The sequence below is a fragment of the Octopus bimaculoides genome, chromosome 3 (assembly GCF_046866305.1).
Source record: "Octopus bimaculoides isolate indiv1 chromosome 3, ASM4686630v1, whole genome shotgun sequence".
NCBI lineage: Eukaryota > Metazoa > Mollusca > Cephalopoda > Octopoda > Octopodidae > Octopus > Octopus bimaculoides.
In genome coordinates, this window is record NC_142930.1 from 45,344,274 (window position 1) to 45,367,017 (window position 22,744).

The 22,744-nt window shown below is 35.6% G+C and overlaps 1 protein-coding gene across 8 annotated transcripts; it reads left to right on the plus strand.

Annotated features, from left to right (window-relative positions):
- Positions 1-98: 98 nt before the first annotated feature.
- LOC106881711 (zinc phosphodiesterase ELAC protein 1) lies at positions 99-22,663 on the plus strand. Of its 8 annotated transcripts, none has more exons than XM_089348889.1 (10): positions 99-121; positions 10,239-10,354; positions 13,299-13,493; positions 14,690-14,787; positions 15,912-16,007; positions 16,456-16,515; positions 17,820-17,919; positions 19,842-20,022; positions 21,824-21,918; positions 22,226-22,663. In XM_089348889.1, exons 2-10 carry the CDS (start codon positions 10,289-10,291, stop codon positions 22,379-22,381), a joined length of 1,047 nt encoding a protein of 348 aa, XP_089205015.1. In that variant the 5' UTR covers positions 99-121; positions 10,239-10,288; the 3' UTR covers positions 22,382-22,663. The 8 variants fall into 8 exon arrangements, with proteins under 8 accessions (XP_089205015.1, XP_089205016.1, XP_089205014.1 ...); XM_089348888.1 differs by lacking the exon at positions 99-121 and adding an exon at positions 6,710-6,733; XM_089348886.1 differs by lacking the exon at positions 99-121 and adding an exon at positions 6,740-6,868.
- The last annotated feature ends 81 nt before the right edge of the window (positions 22,664-22,744 follow it).

The following is a 22,744-nucleotide window of genomic DNA, read 5'->3' on the forward strand; positions in this document are numbered from 1 at the left end:
TATAACCGTGTCTTGATGAGCTGATGTAGCCACAATCAAAGATACAAGAAATGGATGGAGCATGTGGGCAGGACGTTTTGTTGTGAGATTTGTATGCCAAATAGTCAAAGATTTTACTGAGGTATAGCTCAATAACATTGCTCTTACGGATCTTCTCTAAAATGAGAGCTCACTTGTTAGGGATGTAGAAGTATAGGTCTCATGTGAATCTTGCTCAGCAGGAGACATTAATAGTGTCCACTGATGAGAGAGAGAGAGAATATTCAATGTTTTAGTTAATGTCATTGTTAATGGCTTACAGATAGAGGTGAGATTAATACGACAGTTGGTGATCTTTCGATATGAGAACTGTTTATGACTTCTTAAAGCACGTGTATTTGTTTATGTTTCTGAAGAAGATCGTCGCTTTCCGTAAATTTTATACACATATATACATCTGCATATATATATATATATATATATATATGCACCCACTTATTGCACTTGGTATAACACTAGTGTAACAATAATTGGGTACCCTCCCAGCAGTATATTGGATAGATATTATGCCTTAGTGGGTTGGATCCTCAACCCCTAACTCTTATATATATATATATATATATATATATGTAGGAATCTGGCAGGCGTGAAGTGGATTCGATCCACTATATACAAATTTGAATCAACACTGCGTCAGAACTTTTCCCGCGGTGGAACAACGGTTTTCGAAGCGGTGTCTCCACCACTTGACCCTTTTCTGACCTCTTCTACTCCATCTAGAATAGAGATAAACAAGCTAAATCCTTTGCACTCACTGCCCTGCTTCATGGCTATAAAAACAGGAGACCTCCAAGCAAACTTCCTCTTTCTCTTTTTAGTCACCAGCAGTGACGCCTCGACAGCTTGGTCGCTGGTCGGTGGCGACTGGGCATCTGAAGCCATGGACACAAGCAGGCATACGAGCTAGCAATTCCTTTTCTCTCTCTATACAATTACTACTAGAAAAAAGGTACATACAGATACAGGCCTAAATTCTCAACCTTGCATGTTTTATATACGATTACACTGGCCTACCCGTCGTGGTATGGCAACATAGAAAGTAACGGTAAATAAACATTTCTATAAAATTGTTTATCATCATCATCGATCAATCAATCAATAACCTGTTACATTTGGTAACCCTACCGTTACAAATTGGTGACCCTCCAACGTTAACATTTTTCAACCGTTACATATATATATATATATGGGAGAATATACGAAAAAACAACAACAGACGAGGACAGGTGGTGTAAATAACAAAAGGATGTATTAGTATGACGCTCGGGAATACGGAAAGTCTTTGACGTTTCGAGCTACGCTCTTCAACAGAAAGAATACGGAGACAAGGAGAAAAACACGGAGAAAAAAAATTGAATAGTGTCCAGTCAACAGTCAATCATAATATATAATATATATATAAAGTTGTAGTGTATTGTCAACTTAATGTGACAATCCCAATAAGGGAACACACTACTGCCGTTTAGCTCTAGGAAGCTGGACCGCTTCTTGTCGGCCTTGACACAATTACTGTGTCCTTAAGTTTGCAAGGGGGGGAGACAAGCTCCTCCACCCAGCCTAGCCAGCATTCAGGGACATGTTTCTGAGTCTTTGCTCGTCATCAGCCTGAAGTAGCTTACCAACTGGTTAAAGAAGCCTGTTTAGCCCTCGCAAACTTATATAATCATAGTGAAGTTTATTCACTGATCAGCAAAATTAGAAATATAATATTTCTAAATCTCTCAGAGAGATTTAAGCAGTAGTGGCGCGATAAAGTTGTAGTGTATTGTCAACTTAATGTGACAATCCCAATAAGGGAACACACTACTGCATTTTTTTTTTTTTTTGACAACTATGGTGCTCATATTGTATGCCTTTCTCAGAAATGGGACACACTGGGGCGTGCTTTCAAATGTTGATATATCCTAGCAGAGAGAGAGAGATTAAGAAGTTGGAACATCTTCATTTTTCGTTTTGTCATCCAGAAAGTGAATTTGCTGAAGTCGGCAAAAAAATGAAAGTAAAATAATGTTAGGTCTTACCAATTGAATTCGACAATAAAATAAATGTAGAAGGATGAATGTTTTCCTTCAAACTGAAAGTAAAGCTGATTGAAAGGAATTGTATCATACGTGAAATTTGTAGCAATAGCATAAACATTGAAGTACAATTAGCTTTGTTGCATCATTGAGGTTAATTCATAATTCAGAAATATGCTACAATGAATCAATGCGTATGGTGATTCGTCACACATTTTCTGTGCTGGCATTATCAAAGTATTAGACCAAGTTCCTTCTTTTCTGGGTCTTATATCCCATTTCTTTGCCTTGTAAAACTTACGTATTGGTGGACAGCAGTTGACTATATGCAACACATTATGGAAGAGGTTGTTGTCGCTAGAGAAGCTGTAGTTATCTCATGATTATTTTAAAGATGTATGTGTAATCGTGTATGCCTACAAGGTTAACATCAGTTTACTTTTGCAAAACGTGAAAGTAAATTGTCCTAAAAAAACGAAAATAAACTGCAATAGAAATTGGAAGTGATGATAACATGCAAAAGTTTCATAAAAAGAACATAAAAAAACTCCCTCATTATGCCATGTTCACGTATAGCACATTCTAGAGATGTGTTATCAAATACAGTAGCTGAAATATACCATTCCAACATGCTATACCCAGCAACAAACACAACCTAAAAGGCAATTTGATGGCTTTCATGTCATGTCGATGCCTGATAGAGAATGTAGTTACATATGAGTAATGCAATAACCCTTCACGTCTGATGAAGTGTCGAAAGAAAACCGACAAGAAGTAATCATGCCATTGCTGTGGATTCACTTGGATTACATGAGCCAATTCCTTTTTTGAGAAGAGCCATATGACCTCTACCAATAATAATTCAACTAATGTACACATGGGTAAGAGACTCAGCAATTCCAGTTTATATCACAATTTACTTTCAGTTTTAAGAACTTGCTTTCATTTTTTATGACTTAAGTGCATGTTAACCTCAACCATCTCTTCACTTCACTTTTGTGGCTGCTTTCTCTGAAGAAGTCGTTTTTTCAGTTTGATAATATGACTGAAAAAAATGCTTTATAAGAAGAAATTGATCTGTTCTTAATTTTCTTATTTTCCAATCATGCTGGTGTGTTTACGTCCCCGTAACTTAGCTTTTCAACCAAAGAGACTGATAAGAATAAATCCTGGGGTCGATTTGCTCAACTAAAGCCAGTGCTCCAGCATGGCTGCAGTCAAATTACGGAAACAAATAAAAGAATAAAAGAGTATATAATGTGTGTGTGTATATAAGCATACCTACACAATTGCGCCCCACCTTTGTTTCCTCATAACTTTTAGAGACATGGGTATTTTTTAATTGAATTTCCTACAAATATCCTTCAGATTGTGTAAATTCTGATTATATCAGAATTAGTAGTAAAACCAGATATTTTAGTGATGGGAAGAAGAGTTTTCGTAAATTCACACCGTCAGCTTTGTTTGCCCATGACTTTCAGAAAAATGGTTATATTTTTCATGAAATTTTCAACATACACCTTTCTGTTTGTATAAATTGTGATTGTATTGGAATTTAATGTGGAAAAAAATTGGTAGGCATGCACACACACATACTGCACGTACTGATACACATCACAATTTTTTTCAAAATTCCAAATTTCATTTTGTAGAGGTTTGTGACATGTCTCTGTAGATGTGCGAATCCCAACAAAATTTAAATTCCTACATAATTGCAATCTATGCCATCTGAAATATGTCCATAGAAATTTTAATAAAAAAATACCCATTTTTCTGAAAGTTATGAGGAAACAGACTGACTCATGTAAATTTTTCACAACTTCTCTTCCCACCCCTTGGAAAACTTTCTCACAACAAATTCTGATATAATCAGAATTTACACCATCTGAAGCATGTTTGTAGAAAATTTCATTTTAAAAATATCTATTTATCTGAAAGTTATGAGAAAACAAAGTCAAGGGGTCTAATATCACACACACACATCAATTTGTATGAATTTACCAAAACTCTTCTCCCCATCATTGGAAAATCTGGTTTTGCAACTTATTGATATAATTGAAATCTACACCACGTCGAACTGGCACAGGTGCTTGTATGTGGTACCAGCATTCACAAGCTCATAAGACTAGGATCTCTCGGCTGAGAGAGGGGTGTAAGGAACATGACTGTATGCATGGAAAGCCACTATTTTACTTAGCTTAATGTGTCTTCTTAAGCACACAATATCACCAGAAGTTTTGTCTTTTCACCTCCTTTGTGAAACCTAAATTCTGAAGATCCTTTCTTACCACTTCATCCCATGTCTTCTTGGGGACCATCCTTTCCACATGTTCCCTCTACAATTAGAGGACGGCACTTCTTGATGTAGTTGTCCTCATACACATCATATGACTATACCAGTCCAGTCCAGTCTTCTCTCTTGCACACGTCTGGTGTCTTTTATACCCAATTTTTCTCTTAAATCAGCATCCCTGTACATAGCTAGTTCAGATCTCACCAGCTACTCATCTATCTCTAACTTCACCAGAGGAGGGAGCAGGGCACTCAGTCAAAGGCTTTCTCCAAGTCAACAAACCCCAAGTACAGAAGTCTGTGTACATAATATATATATATATTAAAGTAAAAAAAGTTAATGTCTGGTCATAGAGTGACCAATGGTTTCACATCTACGAAAGTCATAGCTACGTGGACAACTTATCAGACTCTAGTCCAAGGACAAAATTAACACTTCACCTCTTGGAGGTGGAAAGTTGTTATGGTCAATGGTCAAAAGATCATAAGAGAATAAAAGGGCCGGCAAGTGAGGATTGGTCATCTCCGCTAGACCAGCTATTTGGAGAATAAGGTATCTAATGGATCATAAGGACTCTTCTGAGCTGAGTCAGTGAATGAGGAATCCCATTTTTACAGCAGGTAGAGCTTGAAATGGATGCATGGTGTGAAGATTTCTTGACGAGTATTCAGCGACCCAGATTTTAGTGAGTCTTTAAGTATCCTCGTTCACTCAACTATGCAGAGCTTGCAACACCTTCTCCCATTGATGTAGGGACCCAGTTGTTCTAAGATCTATTTGATATTGTATGGGGTCCCTTGACTTTGAGGTACCACACATGGCTGGCCAGGGATGTGATGAATAATCTTTCAGGAACCCTGAATGAGGACATGTGGTCACACAAGTGTTGCTTGAAAGCCATACTGGCTGATCTGATGTATTTCCAGGCTTGGGTGTTGGCTGTGTTCACATTGCTGGTGCATCTCTGGTTGGCTCTGGGCCTGGGGATGTTGTTGTTGCTACCAGTGTTGTTGGGGCTGCTATCAGTGCTGTAATCATTATGATGTGCAGGTCCAGCGATATAGCTGTTGCTGCTATCATTGTGGTGGTCGTCCCTGGCTGTAGAGTTAGCGCTATTGCCATTGGTGATGATGTGGGTGCCATCAATGATATGGGTACCGTCAATAGTAATATTGAGCATGGGGCCAGTAGCTTCACAAGTGCTACTGGTGTTAGCATGGTCATCCCCAGCTGTAGTGCTGGTACTGGGGTCATTGGCATCAGTGCTAGTGTTTCTGTTGCTGTCGCTGCATCTGATGTCCTCAATGTTGTTGGATGATCCATTGCTGCTATTACTGTGGTTGCTAGGCCTGAGTGTCACTACAGCTTCATAGATGACTCCCTCAGATTCACATTGGCCTCCCACTGGACAGTCACTGTAAGAGCAACCTGCCTCTCCCTGTGTTTCATGGGCGTTAGCTAATATACTTTTCATGTTAGATGCACTGCTAAAGGAGACCCTTAGATTGTGCCTGTTGAATAACTGTATGTATCAGTGTGAAGTGTTTGTCTAATTAACCTGAGGAATATCCTTCCCACACAAGTCTTAATGTTGAGTGAGAAGGGTGGGGCAAACCAAACCATGTCTCTGCGGATTTTCCTTTTATGGAGATGTGGTCCTTAAACCTGCTGGACACCAGCACCTCGTTGTAGTGGGAGGGGGGGGGGGTCAGCATCGAAGATATCTTGACTAGAGGATGGATTCGAGATCCTCTTCCTGACACTCTTCACTAAGTTCTTGAATACGATAGGAGGGGGTGATAATGTATCAATGAGTGTGGGTGTATTTTTCCCCCCACCATCGCTTGACAATCGGTGTTGTTGGTTTACTCTTTTATTTGTTTCAGTCATTTGACTGCGGCCATGCTGGAGCACCGCCTTTAGTCGAGCAAATCGACTCCAGGACTTATTCTTTGTAAGCCTAGTACTTATTCTATCGGTCTCTTTTTGCCGAACCGCTAAGTTACGGGGACGTAAACACACCAGCATCGGTTGTCAAGCGATGGTGGGGGGACAAACACAGACACACAAACATATATATATACATATATACGACGGGCTTCTTTCAGTTTCCGTCTACCAAATCCACTCACAAGGCTTTGGTCGGCTCGAGGCTATAGTAGAAGACACTTGCCCAAGGTGCCACGCAGTGGGACTGAACCCGGAACCATGTGGTTGGTAAGCAAGCTACTTACCACACAGCCACTCCTGTGCCGTTCCGTAGGCACTAGAGACCGATAATAAGTACCAGGCTTTAAAAAGAGAACTGGAGTCGATTTGTTTGATTAAACTTGAAGAAGGTACCCCAGCATGACCGCAGTCCGCTGACAAAAACATGTCAAAAGTAAGAGTGGCCGCAAGTAAAGGGAGACAATAATGAACTGGCTAAGAAAAAGTTTTAGCAAGGTTAAGGGAGATAATGCAGTGTTACCGACGACAATAGATCGCTGGTTTTGTGTCGAGTTCAATATTAACACATGTATATGTTTATTTGTTTTTATTTCTGTATAACAACATTGATTGTTTGAAACAAATTACGAATTAGTATTAATGTTTAATAATCTAATCTCTTTAGTATGTCGTTAAAAGTTATATTTTTAGGAACTGGCGCTGCCTACCCTTCACCACATAGGGGGGCTTCATGTGTTGTCTTGCAAAACGGTAATATCATTCACATATATATATATTTTAAAGGCTTTCTGCTTTAATATCACACTCTGTTATCACACTCTCAGTGTAATTTATCGATCTCATTTTCACTCTGTAAGTTACTCCACTTACAGTCAGTTTTCTTGTGGGACAAAACTAGTGCGACTGCGGAACTACGTACAAGTTAGAAACATGTTAACCGCAAAACACTTAAAGTTCCTCAGTTAACTGTGATATTGAAATTGTACATTTTACTGTTAAATATTTTAACAATTTTACTTGTATACTTATTTCTCGTTGTCTACATATGAGTACAAAGAATAACAAACACCGATACATACATGAGTGTGCTGAAAAGTTCCTGGCTTCAAGTGTACCACGAAAGGCCTGGTTGAAAGCCCAACCTTCCGAGTTTTCTTATACAGGGCTTAGAAAAACTGAAGGAATGCTGCAATATGTGTGTGAATTTGAGAAGGGAATATGTTGAATAATTATAATTAACTGATCCTTCCATATTTTCTTTTACCCAAAGCCAGGAACTTTTCAGCACTCCTTGTGTGGGACAACTTTTGCTGGAGAAATCAGAATATGGGATATGGAAAAGACAATAATCGACGTATTTTATCTCAGCCCATTATTGAATTGATGAAGAAGCTTTAAGTGGTTACTTGGGACATTCAAATTGCATCTTCCTGTAATAATGAAAGTAAACACCGGTTATAGATAGAACGGAGGGTAAATTTGGACAAGTACAGCCGCACACGGTTCGCTAAGGAAAAAAAAAACCTAGTGAACCGCGTGCGAGTGTACTTGTCCAAATTTACCGAATGGAGTTTAGCATGTGGAGCCCAATATTTCATAGGAAAGAAAAATGTTACCTAAGTCTGTGTTAGTTAAAATGTAAAAGAGCAATGAAATTTTGAGAAAAATATTTTTTCAAAATTGTGATTTCCGTTTCGTAAAGCAAAAGCCAGAATCATGAGCGCGCGCTCTCTCTCTCTCACACACACACACATACACACACACACACACACACACACACACACACACACACACACAGAGCCTGCTCCTTTTTTTCCGTTATGTATGAAGCTCCTAAACCAAAACTGGCTGATATTGTAGTCTTAGATGCACTATACCTGAAAAAAGACGTGATGATCATGGCCAGAAGGCATTTGATTATAGGTTTGCTTGATCAGGACTGAAATTTCTCAGCAATACCTAAATGTAACCAATAAAATTATTTTTGTTTCTTTTTAGCTTCAAATTGTAAGGAAAGGGTACATTTAAATATAATATACCCTTATGTAAGTGGCCTTGTGATATTTAGTTACGTTCTCAGTTCAACCCACATTGGGGTTGATCTATAGGTTCGTAAAACAATTACCTTTCAGGTGCTATGGTTAAGGTAACTGATTATAAGAGAGGTTAATAGATTCCATTGTTGGAATGAGTATAGAATCTAGAATTTTAGTTCTTGACTTTTGTCAGAGGAAAAGTTATGCCTTGAAATGTAGGCAGAGTAGAGCACTCTCTCAAAATATATGACCGTGTGTGTGTGTGTTAGAAATTATTGGTGGAATCGTTATTGCATCAAAAAAACTTGTTTGTGGTATTTGTTTAAGGTTCCTTAGTTCAAATCCCTCCAATGTCAGTCTTGCTTTTCATCCTTCCAGGGTTGATAAAGTACCAGTCAAGTATTGAGGTCAATCTAATTGACTAATCTTTCTTGCTAAATTTCTGGCCTTGTGCTCATGTTAGAAATTATTAAAAGTGGTGGTTGGTAGAGTGAAAAACAAGATGTTTTGCAGATTTTGATTACACACCTATTCAAAGATCAAATTCCTGCTGAGGCTAATTTTTACCTTTCATCTATCTAAAATCAATAAAATATGGTAATATTCGAATCAGTCATCATAATGAGAATGAAATTATAATTACAGATGAAACAAATCTACTTGGCTTAACTTTGCTTTTCGTTTTTAATGGACTGATGATATAGTACTTGTCAAGTATTGAGATCAGTTTATTTATTTGACTGTACACTTTGTCTCAGATCCATAGCCTTGTGTTTATTATTTGGCTTGTGCTGCATTTCTGGCAACAGTATTTGCTTTTCCAGGCATTAGTGCGCAGTTAGTGTGAAAACAGTTTCCTCTGGAATATGAACAACTTTGTGAGTGTGGGGTGTCAAACTTGTCAGCCAAGAACAAATGTTATTAACATTGTTGTATCAATTAAGACATTGTCTTCAAATTCAACTGAACCACATTCCTGGCAAAACATGTTAATTACTTTCTAAGTGTTCCTTTAAGTACAATTAATTCTCATTGTCAGTTGATCAGATGATATGTTTTGTATGAAGTAACCTCTTCATATTCTGTTATTTCCAATTAAGGCAACTAAAATAAAAAGCATAGTATTTGATTAAGTGCAAAATACAATATTAAGGATCCATATTTTATTGATTTGTTTTTTACATTTTAATCATTGCTTTATTCCAGATATTGTCAAACTTATTTTTTACATGACAAATATTTTACTTTTGTTATTGAAATATTTTTCTTTTTAATGGAGTACTTGATACAATTGAACTTCATGAACCTGATGAGATTTTAAGGCTTTTTTTTTTCTTTTTCAATAATTTAAGGAGGCAGGTTAAAGTGCATAGTTTTCAGTTCATTGTAGACTGAGGGATAGGAATAACTGTGTGAAGTTAGTGTGCTCAATGTTCTTGCAGGTTAATGATTGCAAACATGTGAAGGTTAGGAGTCAAAAGAGGTGATGTAGTCTGTGGAAGAATAATGGAATTAAACATTCAGTTTAAGTGGTAATCAATATATATGAGGAAAGAAAATTGAAATAGTTGCTGGAAAAGGATAAAATTTAGAGTATTGTGGTAAATGGTGGTGTGTTTATCAGATAGACAGTACATTTTTTATTGAATATATTAATGTAAAGGGTGCTCTGATATTGATGTTTGAGCTGTATTTTAATGTATATAAAAGTATATTTCTTATTGTGAACACTTAACTCGCATGCTTGATCCCATTTCAAGATAGGAAAATTAATTTATTTTTCCACATTATTACATAGTACTGGGTATTCTAAGACTGATTTTCATTGAACTTATTGAATTTCTTTTACTTTTGGTTTTTCACCAATTGATTTTTCTTCCATATCATTATTATCATCATCAGATGGAGATAGTTGGGTTTTTGACTGTGGAGAAGGTTCCCAAACTCAGTTAATGAAAAGTTGTGTGAAACCTGGAAAAATTTCAAAAATATTTATTTCTCATCTCCATGGGGATCATGTAAGTCAGTTTTTTAATTGTTGTTTTTCTATAAACCATCATATTTTCATTTTGATTTGCTTATTATGAATATCTGTCCTGTAACTTCTGATTGGTTATTGAGTCATGAGAAAAGTCCTCAAGTGATGTAATGAGAGTAGATCAGCCTTGCATGGCCCATTTTCATTCTAATTATGGCAAGAAATCAGAGGTAGAAAGAATTTGATTTTTTTTCTCTTAAAAAATTGAAATGAAAGTTGTGTTGTTGTTTAGCTCAAAATCAGCCTTGATTAATACTCAGCTACTCAAACTGTGAGCATCAGTATAGAATTACATTATCCAATCAGTTGTTTGAAAGAAACTTGGCTGATATTTTTAGTAGACTGAGTAATCACTCAGATGCTCTTCTTGTTGGCTTGTCTAGAGTTGTGTAGTTGGCACATTTGACCACAGGGAGGCCTGAACTCAACATTTATCTAGCAAACTCACTTCAGTTTATGGTTAAGGTGTTGGTCTCTCAATCATGGGGTCATAGGTTCAATTCTGAGACTGGGAAACATGGTGCATCCTTGAGCAGGGCTTTTCATTTTACATTGCTCCAATCTGTAATGAATACCAGCCAGTTGCTGGTGTAATTTTCTTTCCCGCCACCTGTCACTGGATGTTCTGCTGTGTCAAGGTTGAGAGTACCAAGAGAGTATGTCTGTCTGCTTGCAAGTACATGAGCACCTAAAACAATAAATGAAAACCTGATACCATGCTACCAAGTCATATGTGCATCTGAGTGACAGCTGTGGCTAATTGTTTTTTTCACTGAAGTGAGTCATTCCGCTTTGTGTTTCTCATTTACTACTAAATTTACTACTAATTGTTTAGTGTCAAATGTTTTGGCGTATTGATGCAAAAAAAGGCTTCATGGAGAGAGAGAGGGTAAAGACTGTTTCATAGAAAACAATTTATAATCCACACCAGATATTTTGTTTTATATTATATTATATTTTACATTATATTTTACATTATATTTTACATTACTTCTGGGAGCTAAGAAAGAATGCCATTCTTGGTCATGTTCATTGAGGATTATAATTCTTATTTCTGAAAGTTAGGTGAATTTAGGCACACAGAATAAAGTAACCTGCCCAGAAACAGCAAAATACTTGCAGTAGATTTGAACTAACATCATATAAATTGGTAGTTAATTTGATCTTTTATATTTATATAATCATAAAGTAAGAGTTGAACCTATTTCTCAATTAAGGAGATTGAAGTAGACTTACTTGTTTTATTTTTGGGAACAACTCAATGCCTGCAGCATAGTTTGAAGTCTAAACAGTCATTGTATTTATTTTTGTTAGAAATTTAGTTACCCGAGGGCACTATGAGGGTCAGACTAACATACTGGGCCACATTCATAAGCTGAAGTAATACCTCATTTAAGAGGTTTGCAGTAAGAAGGGTATACAGCTTATAGTTAAATCATTATATTGGTTTCAAATTATGACACAAGGCCAGCAATTTCAGGGAAGGTTGTAAGTCAATTACATTGACCCCAGTGTTCAACTAGTACTTATTTTATCAACCCCAAAAAGGATAAAAGGCAAAATTGATCTTGACAGAACTGGAACTCAGAACATAAAGATGGACAAAATGTCACTAAGCATTTTGACCAGTGAGCTATTGATTCTGGTTGAAAGGCAAAGTTGAGTTTGGCAAGGTCGGAACTCAGAACATAAGGTATTATGTTTAACAATATTAATATTTCTTCTAATAATAACAATCATAATTTTGGGCATTCTACTACAACAGCACTCTAAAATTGACAAGTATTTTGAAACACACATATATAATGTTTAAACAACTTATTACCTACTTATTAACTATTGCTGGCAGGACTAACAAAATTTTTTAATATTTTTGAGAGTATGTTTGCACATTTTGTACTATTTTGGAAGTTTTATAACTATGATGCACTAACTTCACATGTTATGCATGTCTAACTTTAGACCTAACATTAGAAAATTATAGAAACTGCATTGCATATAAAATTTCTAAACATACATCACCATTGTATCACCATGCATCACCATGTTGATGCTTTGAAACCATTATCCTTTGCTGATGCACCCACCTACTTCATCTGTTAGAAACAGCAATTGAATCTCTTCAGATCTTACTTACAGTCGTAAAAACAGGAGACTCATTGGACAGTGTAGTTTTTGATCTCCAAAAGAATCAGATTCTTAACACTTTGGTTACTACATTTCTGTTGAAATACACTGCTTTTATTTCATTTAATGTGGAAAATAACAAAGTATTTAGTAAATTAACTTTGTCATTATTAAGCTGATTTTTGGGACATAAGTCAACATAAAATTTTAATTTAGATCAATTTAAAACAGGAAAGTTGTATCATAGAACCAGAGGTAGTCTTAGTCCTTTTGATATCAAAATGGTTGATCAGTTCTCAGTGGGAACTAAATAACAATGATGTGTGTGTGTGTACATGCATGCTTGTGCAACTGCTTACTCTTAATTTCAAATCTAGATCAGGGTTTGGTAGATAAGTTGCAAGTGACTTTTTGTGGCTTCTTTTGAATAAAATTTGCAGCTTATTTATGAGATATGTGGTAACTGATTTCTAAAAATAAACAACATTGATAATCATATTTTAAGGATGGTGGTTTAGTAGAAGCAGAGTTTGGTAGGAGGCAGTTTGGCAGAATCCATAGTGCTCTTGTCAAAATACTTTGAAATATTTAGTTATTTACCTTTACATTCTGAATTCAAATCCTTCTGAATTTAACTTTGGTTTTCATTCTTCTGCTGTTGATAAAATAATCTTCCAGCTGTGTACAGGGTCTGTATAATTGACTATACCTTTCCCTAAAATGTTTGTGGCCTTATGTCTTATGTTAGAAACCAGAATTGTATTGTAATGAGTATATAACATTTTATTAATTTTCAGCTGTTTGGACTTCCAGGCCTGCTATGTACCATTAGTATGAATAATGCCCGTAAAGCACCTGTTGAAATCTATGGACCTGAGGGCTTGTGTAAATACATTCGAACTTGCCTAAATCTGTCTCGATCTTTGTTAGAGTTCAACTTTACTGTATGTGAGCTTAAAGTACTTGAAAACCAGTTAGCTGAAGATTTGAAGGTAAAAATCTTTAGTTAATTTATTATAGTATGAAATGTGTGTTAATGTCAATGAATGCATGTGCAATTAGTTGTGTACTGAGTTTGTCTACTTATCTAAATAGATATACTACCTCCCCACCACACACACATCTGGTTGAGCTTGTTTGGTTTTGCTCAACTTGATCATACCATCCATCATGACCTCACAGAGCATTTAGGAAGTTAGCAGGGTAACATCACATGTCCATACAGAACCAATTGAAGGTTTTTACAAAATGGTCAACTCATGTACACTGAACCACAAAGGAAATGCGAGTCATGCGTGACTGTGAAATATGTTTTAATTCATTATGTCAGAGGTAAAATTTGATAAATCTGATAGAGTCAATTTCTTGGATGCACTTTGACCACAGTCTATGGGTTGTTGTCATTTGTTCTGGTAGTGGGCAGATCCAGCACATCGAAATTGGAGAGTATGGCATGTTTAATACCGTGTATGCCCTCCCTGGGTTTTCAAAACAGTCATACATGAGGCAATTCACAAAAGCCATTGGCACCTGTGTCCAAACCCTGAGGAAATCTGCCTCCAGTTCTACATGAGTTGTTGGCCTTGCCATCACTGGATTTCATCCCACAGTTGTTCAATTGGATTCAAATCCAGGCTGAGAGCCAGCCATGACATGGTTCAGATGTTGTGCTGATGCAAGAAGTCCATGGTACAGGAGGGAGCATTGTCCTGCTGGAACATGTTAAGGTGACACACAAAGAAGGGCATGATGTGAGGTCTTAGGATCTGGTCAATGTAGTGCTGCATTGTGATGCCATTCCATCTGCCTGCACCAACATTTTGGAACACATGGGGCCCAGTTCTCTGATTCAGGTCTATAGCACCCAAAACCATGATGCTTTGGCCACCCCATGTGTCTCTCTCCATGACACATGTGAATTTCATTAATTGTGTGACACCTTCATTGCAAGCAATGACAACATTACATACCTACACAGAAAAACATACAAGTTGAATAATAAAGTGACAAATGATTCTAAGTCGGACATAGAATCTGGTTTTATTTACTACCATATACAGATGCAATACTTCTGTTTTATCAGAAAAGAAAATTAAATGCTGTGATATTTTGAGAATGAGAGTTGTGAGCAGTGTATTTTCTGTGCTGTATTGTTTCTTTTTCACTTATAATAGTTCTTTCCTGTCAGGACTGGGTTGTGGACCATTCTTCACTGTCAGAAAAATCTCATCCAAATGAGAACCCGAAGAGTCTCATCTATCCCAATAGCAACCAAATATGGAGTCTGTAAGTTTAAACATTTATTATATTTTGTTATTGTTTAACTCTAGATCAACTTTGATTGAGTAGATTATGGCTGTGATCACCTCACCACTATGTAGTATCAGGTTCATCGCATTGTATGGATCTCTGGGCAAGTGCTTTCTACCTTAACCTCAGCTTTTGAGGGAAGTCTTGTTGGTGGAAACTGTGTGGAATCTTGTTCGAATAACTTTTTAACACAGTCACTGGGCACTTCAGTGCCTTATTGGAATCCATTCTGTTGCATGCATTCAAGCTAGGTCTTCAGTTTGAGAATAACTTCATTCATTCCTCTTACCACACTTGGAGGCTCTGCAAATTAGCCCTTCCTTCTCTTAGTACTTAAACAAAAAATAAAGATTTTCCTGTCATGACCATCTCTTTCTTTCATACTTCTGTGTTCTTTCCCTTTTTAGACGATAGGGTATGATAAGTGGGAGATTTGATTGCTATATCTAGAAAGTCAGGATTACATGTATTGTATCATGCAAGCACTACAATAACGTGATGCAGAATGGTTAGTTGTCTATTCAACTTCCGTTACTCTCAGCCACTGAGCTGACCACCTTTTATCCACAACAACATATTTAACAATGTGAAGTACATTTAGTTTCGTATCATTACAACGTCACCCTTTTCTTTAAGCACTTATCTGTCGTTTTCAACAGTTGGCATTAAAGACTAGATCTCATCCAACCTACATAGTCTACATTATCCAAAAGTTTTGTTTAATCGATCTTGGAATTGAGCTTTTTAGAATTATCTCCCTTGCTCGTTTTGTTAAATTGATCTTCTTGGAATTATCTCCCTTGCTCGTTTTTTAAAAACTTTTTAAACATTCTTTGTAGGAGTTTTGTCTGCTAATTGTCTGGCTTAAAATTTTTCAGCTCACTATATTACATATGCGAAATCCTACCATATTTCTATTTAATATGCAGAACACTACCCTGAGTTATTTTCCTTTAGTCACATTATTTATTGTAAGTTCCCTGCTACTTAGCAACTTGTATGACAGCCATATGCCGTGAGTAAGACAATTCTTAAAGCATTCAAACCTGAATAAACTCTTAAGATTGTATTATATCTATTCTTTTTTTTTTTTTTTTCAGCTTTGAAAATGAAACCGCTTTTGTTAAAGCAGTTTCTCTGAAACATAGAATTCCATCTTTTGCTTTTGTTATAGAAGAGAAGCCATTGCCTGGCAAGTAAGTATTATGACATTGTCAAGCAGCTCATTTCTTAGCTAAGATATTCATAGGCATAGTTAATGAGATAATTTAAATGCTATGTTATTTACACTGTCTAGTAAGGTTGAACAGAAGTAGTGAAATCTACATGAGATCAAACTGGAGCATCTACTATTTCACTTATAAAAGGTATAGTTTTGCTGGTTAGACAGTCCACTTATGGAAATCCATTTCAGGATGGAACTCGTTTGCTGTGGCTGATGATACACAAATGTGTATTGAGGCTTTGATATCTGGAAAGATCTTCAGATGGTAAGCAGGTAGATTTGTCTTTCATAGTTTGTTTCTTTATTATATATAACAGTATCAGTGGTCAGGAATATTGACAGTATACTGTGAGGTAGAGTATACCTGACCATGTGAGAAACCTTGGATTATCATCAAGAGAGTGCCCATTCCCTTTCAGATGCAGGAAAGAGATCTCTAGCATCCACACTTCCTCCACAGGAGATCTTAGTTTTGTCAGGTAAAAAAACCTCAGGGCTACTACTGTTAATATTGATACAATGGAAGGTGGGATTATAGAGGTATTAGAGTAGAAGTGAGTAAATGTATGGTGTGTACAAGAGGTAAGATGGAGGGGAACCTCAATCAGACTCCTCACAGACAAAAATATCAATACAAAGTCTTTTGGGTAGGTAATAATACTGGTTCGGGTGGTGTAGGCATACTTGTAATTGAAAAATAGTTAATGTACTTGCTGTAACCAGACTATGTGACAGGATAATTGAGTCCAGACTAGTTGTAGGCAAAGCAATAGCAACTGTTAGTTCACACACAACAATTGGCATTGACTAATGAAAAAAAGAGCTGCCTCTACAAGGCTTTCTTGCTAACTATCTCAATAACAAATGAAAATGATAATATTGTTATGATTGGTGACGTTTGTGAACATGCTGAGCAACACTATAACACCATGATAGCTACTGTGAAGTACATGATAGTCATGGATATAGTTCTATGAATGAGGAGGGACTGAAACCTTTGGAGTTCTGTGATGCAAATGAACTAGCATTTGCAACACAAACTTAAGGTAACTAACCAGTCACTTGATCAACTTTTGTCAAACTTGCAAGCCAGATAGGTTTCATTCTCATTTGGAAATGGGATAGATGAAAGGTTATAAAAACAAAGTCTTTTACTGGTGATGAATGTATTACCCAATATAGGTTATTGATTGGTGACTTTAGAATAAGGGTTTGGCAAACTGAAAGACAGAAGACATTTTGGAGTAGGATGGTCTGGAAGCTGAAGCATCCTTTTGCTAAGTTCAGAACAATTCTAGATGATGCATATGAAGAAAAGAAAGAGGAGATAAAGATCTATAATTTGGAGGACAACTGACACTTTCTACAAGATAATCTACTGAAAATATAAACCAGATCTGTAGCTGAAGCAAGGCAGCTACACTAAATGTAACATGGTGGTAGAATACTACCATGTATAGATCCATAATAGCTAAAAGATAAGCCTCTCGTGTAGAAAACTACTCTAAATTGAAATTTAATTTCCTTAGGTCTAAATCTCTTGATATAAAATATATTTATTAAACTAGGATCTTAAGTTTCAGTTCCCTCTCCTCCTCTTTCAATAAAATATTAATAGAAATATTTAAATTTGTGTTTCCAACATTTCTTCATCACTCATAAGGAAATATAAATTAACTAAAATGGTCTGATTGGATATCTAACATTAAAATTAAAATTGAAATTATTTTAATCAGCATATCTTGTTAATGATACCTACTTGGTTTTTACATTATTTCTCCAGATTAAATGCTCAATTCTTATCTGACAAAGGAATTCCTCCTGGGCCATTATACAAAGAACTAAAATCTGGAATGAAAATTACATCTCCTTCTGGGGAAGTGGTCAGTTTTCTTTATTTCATCACATGAACTATATGATTTATAGTTATTTTACTCATAACAATGTTTAAGGACCATTCTTTAAACCATTTTGATTAGTAGTAACAGTGATCCATGAATCTATAACATTTTTATTCTTGAGATACAGAACAGTTATTTTGTGTTTGTTCAGATTTTAATGCTAGTTGAGAACTTCATCTGATGGTATTGATAGGATTATGGATTACTAGATCAAGTAAATCTAATTGCCAATGTTTCTTTTTGCCACTAATGCTGTGCTATATTTCCTGTAAATCTAAATTCTCAATAGCTCAAATCACCTAGTTATATATAGGTACCATTAACAGGTGTGATTGCTCCAAATGCTAGGCTTCACTATCACTGATGGTCTCACCCAGTGAATGCACATTTCTTAACATCTAAGATTACATCTCAAAGACTGACCCTTATTTTCTGAGCCAGAAAATACTTCAGCTCCCAGCAACTTCTAACCTTGTACTGAGTTCATGTAAGACACCGCCCCCTCCCCCCAATGCTCCATGTTCTATGCTGCTACAACACTCATTCTAGACAACAACCCGAGAAAGGCTGATTGGCATAAGTCACTCCCCTTATGGAAACACTTCATTTTCTAGCCTACAGACGTGCCATCTCGTTTCTCTTCCTTTTCTACTTCTACTATAATGGCCTCTACTCCTTAGAGTGGCTGTTCTCATGGCACCTTCATTCAGGCACACCTGACTCATTTGTCTTTCCTCTTCTCATCATCATGTTGTGTCCGACCACCAAAACCCCACACTAACTATTACACTCATTTCCTCTTCATCAGAATATCAATTCTCTGAGATCCCTCCTTTGCAGTTAAGCAGAACCTTAACTACATCGATTTCACTAGTCTTGGAAGGTTTGTGAAGGTTAAGGTCGCTATCTCTTCCTTCAGACCTAGTTGATAAAATATAAAAAAATTTAAGCTTTGTATAATTGATTTCAAATATTGGCACATGGCCAGCAAGTTCGGGCAAGGGTTAAGTTGATTACATCGACCCTCGTGTTTAACTGGTACTTATTTTATTGACCCTGAAATGATGAAAGGCAAAACCAGCCTTGGCAGAATTTGAACTCAAAGCATAAAGACAGACAAAATGCAACTACGCATTTTGCCTTGTGTGCTAGCTTGCCGCCTTCAAGCTTTGTATAACTGATGAGTATTTCATTAGCTTGAAGTGGCTGTTTTAAAACTCTCTATTAACAAAATAACATCCCTTTCATCATTTACAAGACACTGCAACACTGAGAAAAACATCTAAGACTCTACCGTCAGTCCCTCTAGTCCTATATTTTCATTATGAATTGTACAATGATACAAACTATTAATTGTAGCTGCACCAGATCAGTTATTAACTATTTGATAACATCATCACTTAATGACTTGTTGATACCTTAATATTGAGATGGTTTTATCTTTTAAAATGTTAATAAACCTGTGAAAAATATAAAAGGCATATTTTGTATTTAATCAAGTATGAAAATGTCTGATGAAGTCTTTCCTTAATGCTTCTCAGACAGTGATTGCAATAATATAGGAATATCTAAAGTAGAATATTTGATGTACACTGGCTGGACTACATTGTCATGACTTAAAATCTCATTGCATAAAATACGTAATTCTGCTTGCTGAAAGAAAAAAACAAAAAACAACAGTTTCTATTTCTGTTTCACAGTTGAGTAGTTATTAGTATGATAAATACTTTCTGATGCTAAGAGGTTACTATCTTACTGAAAAACTTTTTATAGACATGGAGAAAAGTAGATATAAAACAGTAACAAAAATATAAAGATAATTTCTTTAAGCACTTCTGCATTATTATTCAATTGACATTATCTCAATATTAAAGAAATATGGTTATTCTTATGTCTTGCTGCAGATTTGTCCAGAGGATGTACTTGGACCACCTATTAAAGGTCGGAAAGTAGTGATTGCTGGAGATTCATGTGATTCTAAAGAACTACTGAAAATTGGTCAAAATTGTCACCTTCTGGTTCATGAAGCTACTCTTAGTGATAACATGTTTGAGCAAGCCTTACAAAATGGCCATTCCACACCAAGTTAGTAATCAAACTTTTGAATTTCATGCGACTAAATTGAAAACTGCAGATTATATTTGTTTTTGGTTACAGTTTTCTTTATCATCATCATCTTTATAACATCCAGTTTTCCATACTTTGATATGTTTACAACATCTCATTTCTACATTTGTGTCAGTCTGTTGATACTTCTCTTGTATATGTTAACAAAAACTTCTTTTGTTTACTTTTACTGACTTCTTTTGTTTATTTTTACCAGAGGTACATTCAACACCTGCCAACATCCCTCTTACATTCACTTCCCATGCTTCATCTGTTTGTATTATATCTTTATACCAAAGTATTTGTCTCTCCTCGCCGAGAGTACCCTTAACTTACCTCTTTACATCTTCTCCCATGTTTCACAACCATATATTTAAATCATCAAGCTCACAACCTTTTGTTTGCACTCTGCATGATGAAAGAAATCTCTTTTTTTAATAATATTTATAGTTGTTCTAATTTTAGAAGCTCCTATCTCTAAAACAATGACTATTTTAAAAATATGAATTTAGTCAGCTATTGTTAATGAAGAGAAATTAATGTTTTTGTGAAGCCACAGTCATTTTGTTTAGCATTTGCTAAATGGGGCTGAGGGAAAATATATAGAATCCCTTCAGTTGATGAATAAATGCTAATTTTACTTTTTGAATTTTTAAGGTAGACATCCTTGTTAATTTTAGCTCAGCACTAGAAGCTAGCAATTTTGCTTCAATAACTGTTTAGTAGCTAATGGCTATGTACTTCACCTCCCTATGGTACTGACTTAAAGATGAGACAGTCTCTATGTAGTTGTCCTACTGACTAGAAATGGTAGCCAAATTTTCCCTACTATCTTAAAGCAGGAAAGAAACAGTGAATGAAAGACAGGATGGTCGTGGTCAAACTGCCTTTGATTATAGGTTGACTGAATCATGTCTGAACAACATATTCATAGCTATATGGATTGAGCTGGTCAAGGTTGTCTTTGCTGGGGCATGGCACAATATCAATGACAGTATAAGTCTAATCTTAAAAAGTTATGGCCTTGTGCAAGCATAAGAAATAATCATGACCTGTATATGTGTGTGTATATTTATGTGCATATGTGTGTGTGTATATATATATACAGTGGGGGGAAATAAATATTCGTCAAAATTCTTTATTTATCTAATTTCTAATGAACATAAATGGGATATACCAATACTATATTTGTATACACATACATAAACTAAGAATATGCAAAAGAAACTAATAAATTATAGTAACTAATGAATTTATATACAATTATAAATATTTAGGGGTGAAAAAAGTATTTGTACAGAATAAATTTATGAGTTTCTATGCCACAAAATACTGTTAAAATAATTTTTTTTCTACTAGAACTTTCTCGTTTGTTCCAATAATCTCATCAGTGGTCATTTTTAAGTGTCAAAACGCTAGCTTCTTCATTCAGCACTGAGACAACATAAAGTAGTGTCATAATAATGGCGAAAAGTAAAGAACTCACAAATTCAGTGAAAAACTTAATTATTGAACAGTGGAAAGCAGGTAAAAGTTACAGGAAAATATCTGAGACCCTTTCTATTCCATTTTCTACCATATCATTAAATATCAAACCAACAGAGGAACCAGCCTTGACAGCTCTTGTCAAGCTGTCCAACCCATGTCAGCAGAGAAAACTGATGTTAAATAATGATGATGATGACACACACGCACACGCAAATTCTTATTATTATTCTTACGTCTGTTCGTAATGTAACAATTAAAACAATGAAATCATTTATTTTTCAAATTTTAACAGGCCAAGTTGGTCAGTTGGCTTTAGAACTTGGTGCATCGCATTTAGTTCTAACACATTTTAGTCAAAGATATCAAGTGTTGTCACCTGAAGAATCAGTAAGTGTTCTATTAAAATATTCTTGCTTCTGCTGATTTTTCTAATAGGCTGGATGTTTCAGAAAACATTTTTTAGTATTGATCTTTATATTTTTCATTCTGGTAGCTAACATTTGCTAAATCCACAATCCAAGACAGACATGTTAAATCATTAAAATTTTTGATTAACAAAAATTAGGTAAATGGTTTTGTTAATTTAAAGGAATAGTTGGGTTTACTTCTTTTTCTCATTGGAGTGATGGTGTATGTATGTGTGTGTTTTTATGATAATTTCTAAATGATTTTTTTCCCTTTCTTCTTCGTATAGACACTGAGCAAGAATTCTGGCAAAGACAAAATAAGCGTGAAGATAATTTTGGAAGATATTCTTAAAAGTGTTGGTGATAATTTAATCAAAGTTGAACTTGCTGAAGATTTCAAAGTGGTTGATGTTAAACGTCAGGATTTGGGGCAGAATGTTTAGAATTTTGGTTCAACTTCTTGTACTCAGTTTAAATCCTGCCAGGGTGATTCTATGGACTACACTGAAATCTAGAAAAACACAGCATCGTGTAAATGTATGAAATAATTATGACAAGTAATTCCTTGAGAAATTCTGTGTGTGTTTTGAAGATTTTTTGAAATTTACAAAAGAACCATGAAATACATAAATTGTTTTGAAATCATATTTGTTTTTAACTGTCAAGTTGTGTGATAAAAAAAAGAGATAAGATCCAAGTAAATGAAGACCATGATATAGATTCAATTCATTGTTGAAGTTATTTTAATTTACTCATCACAAAGTTTTTACTTCCAGCAATCCATGAGACATGATGCATATGAAAGA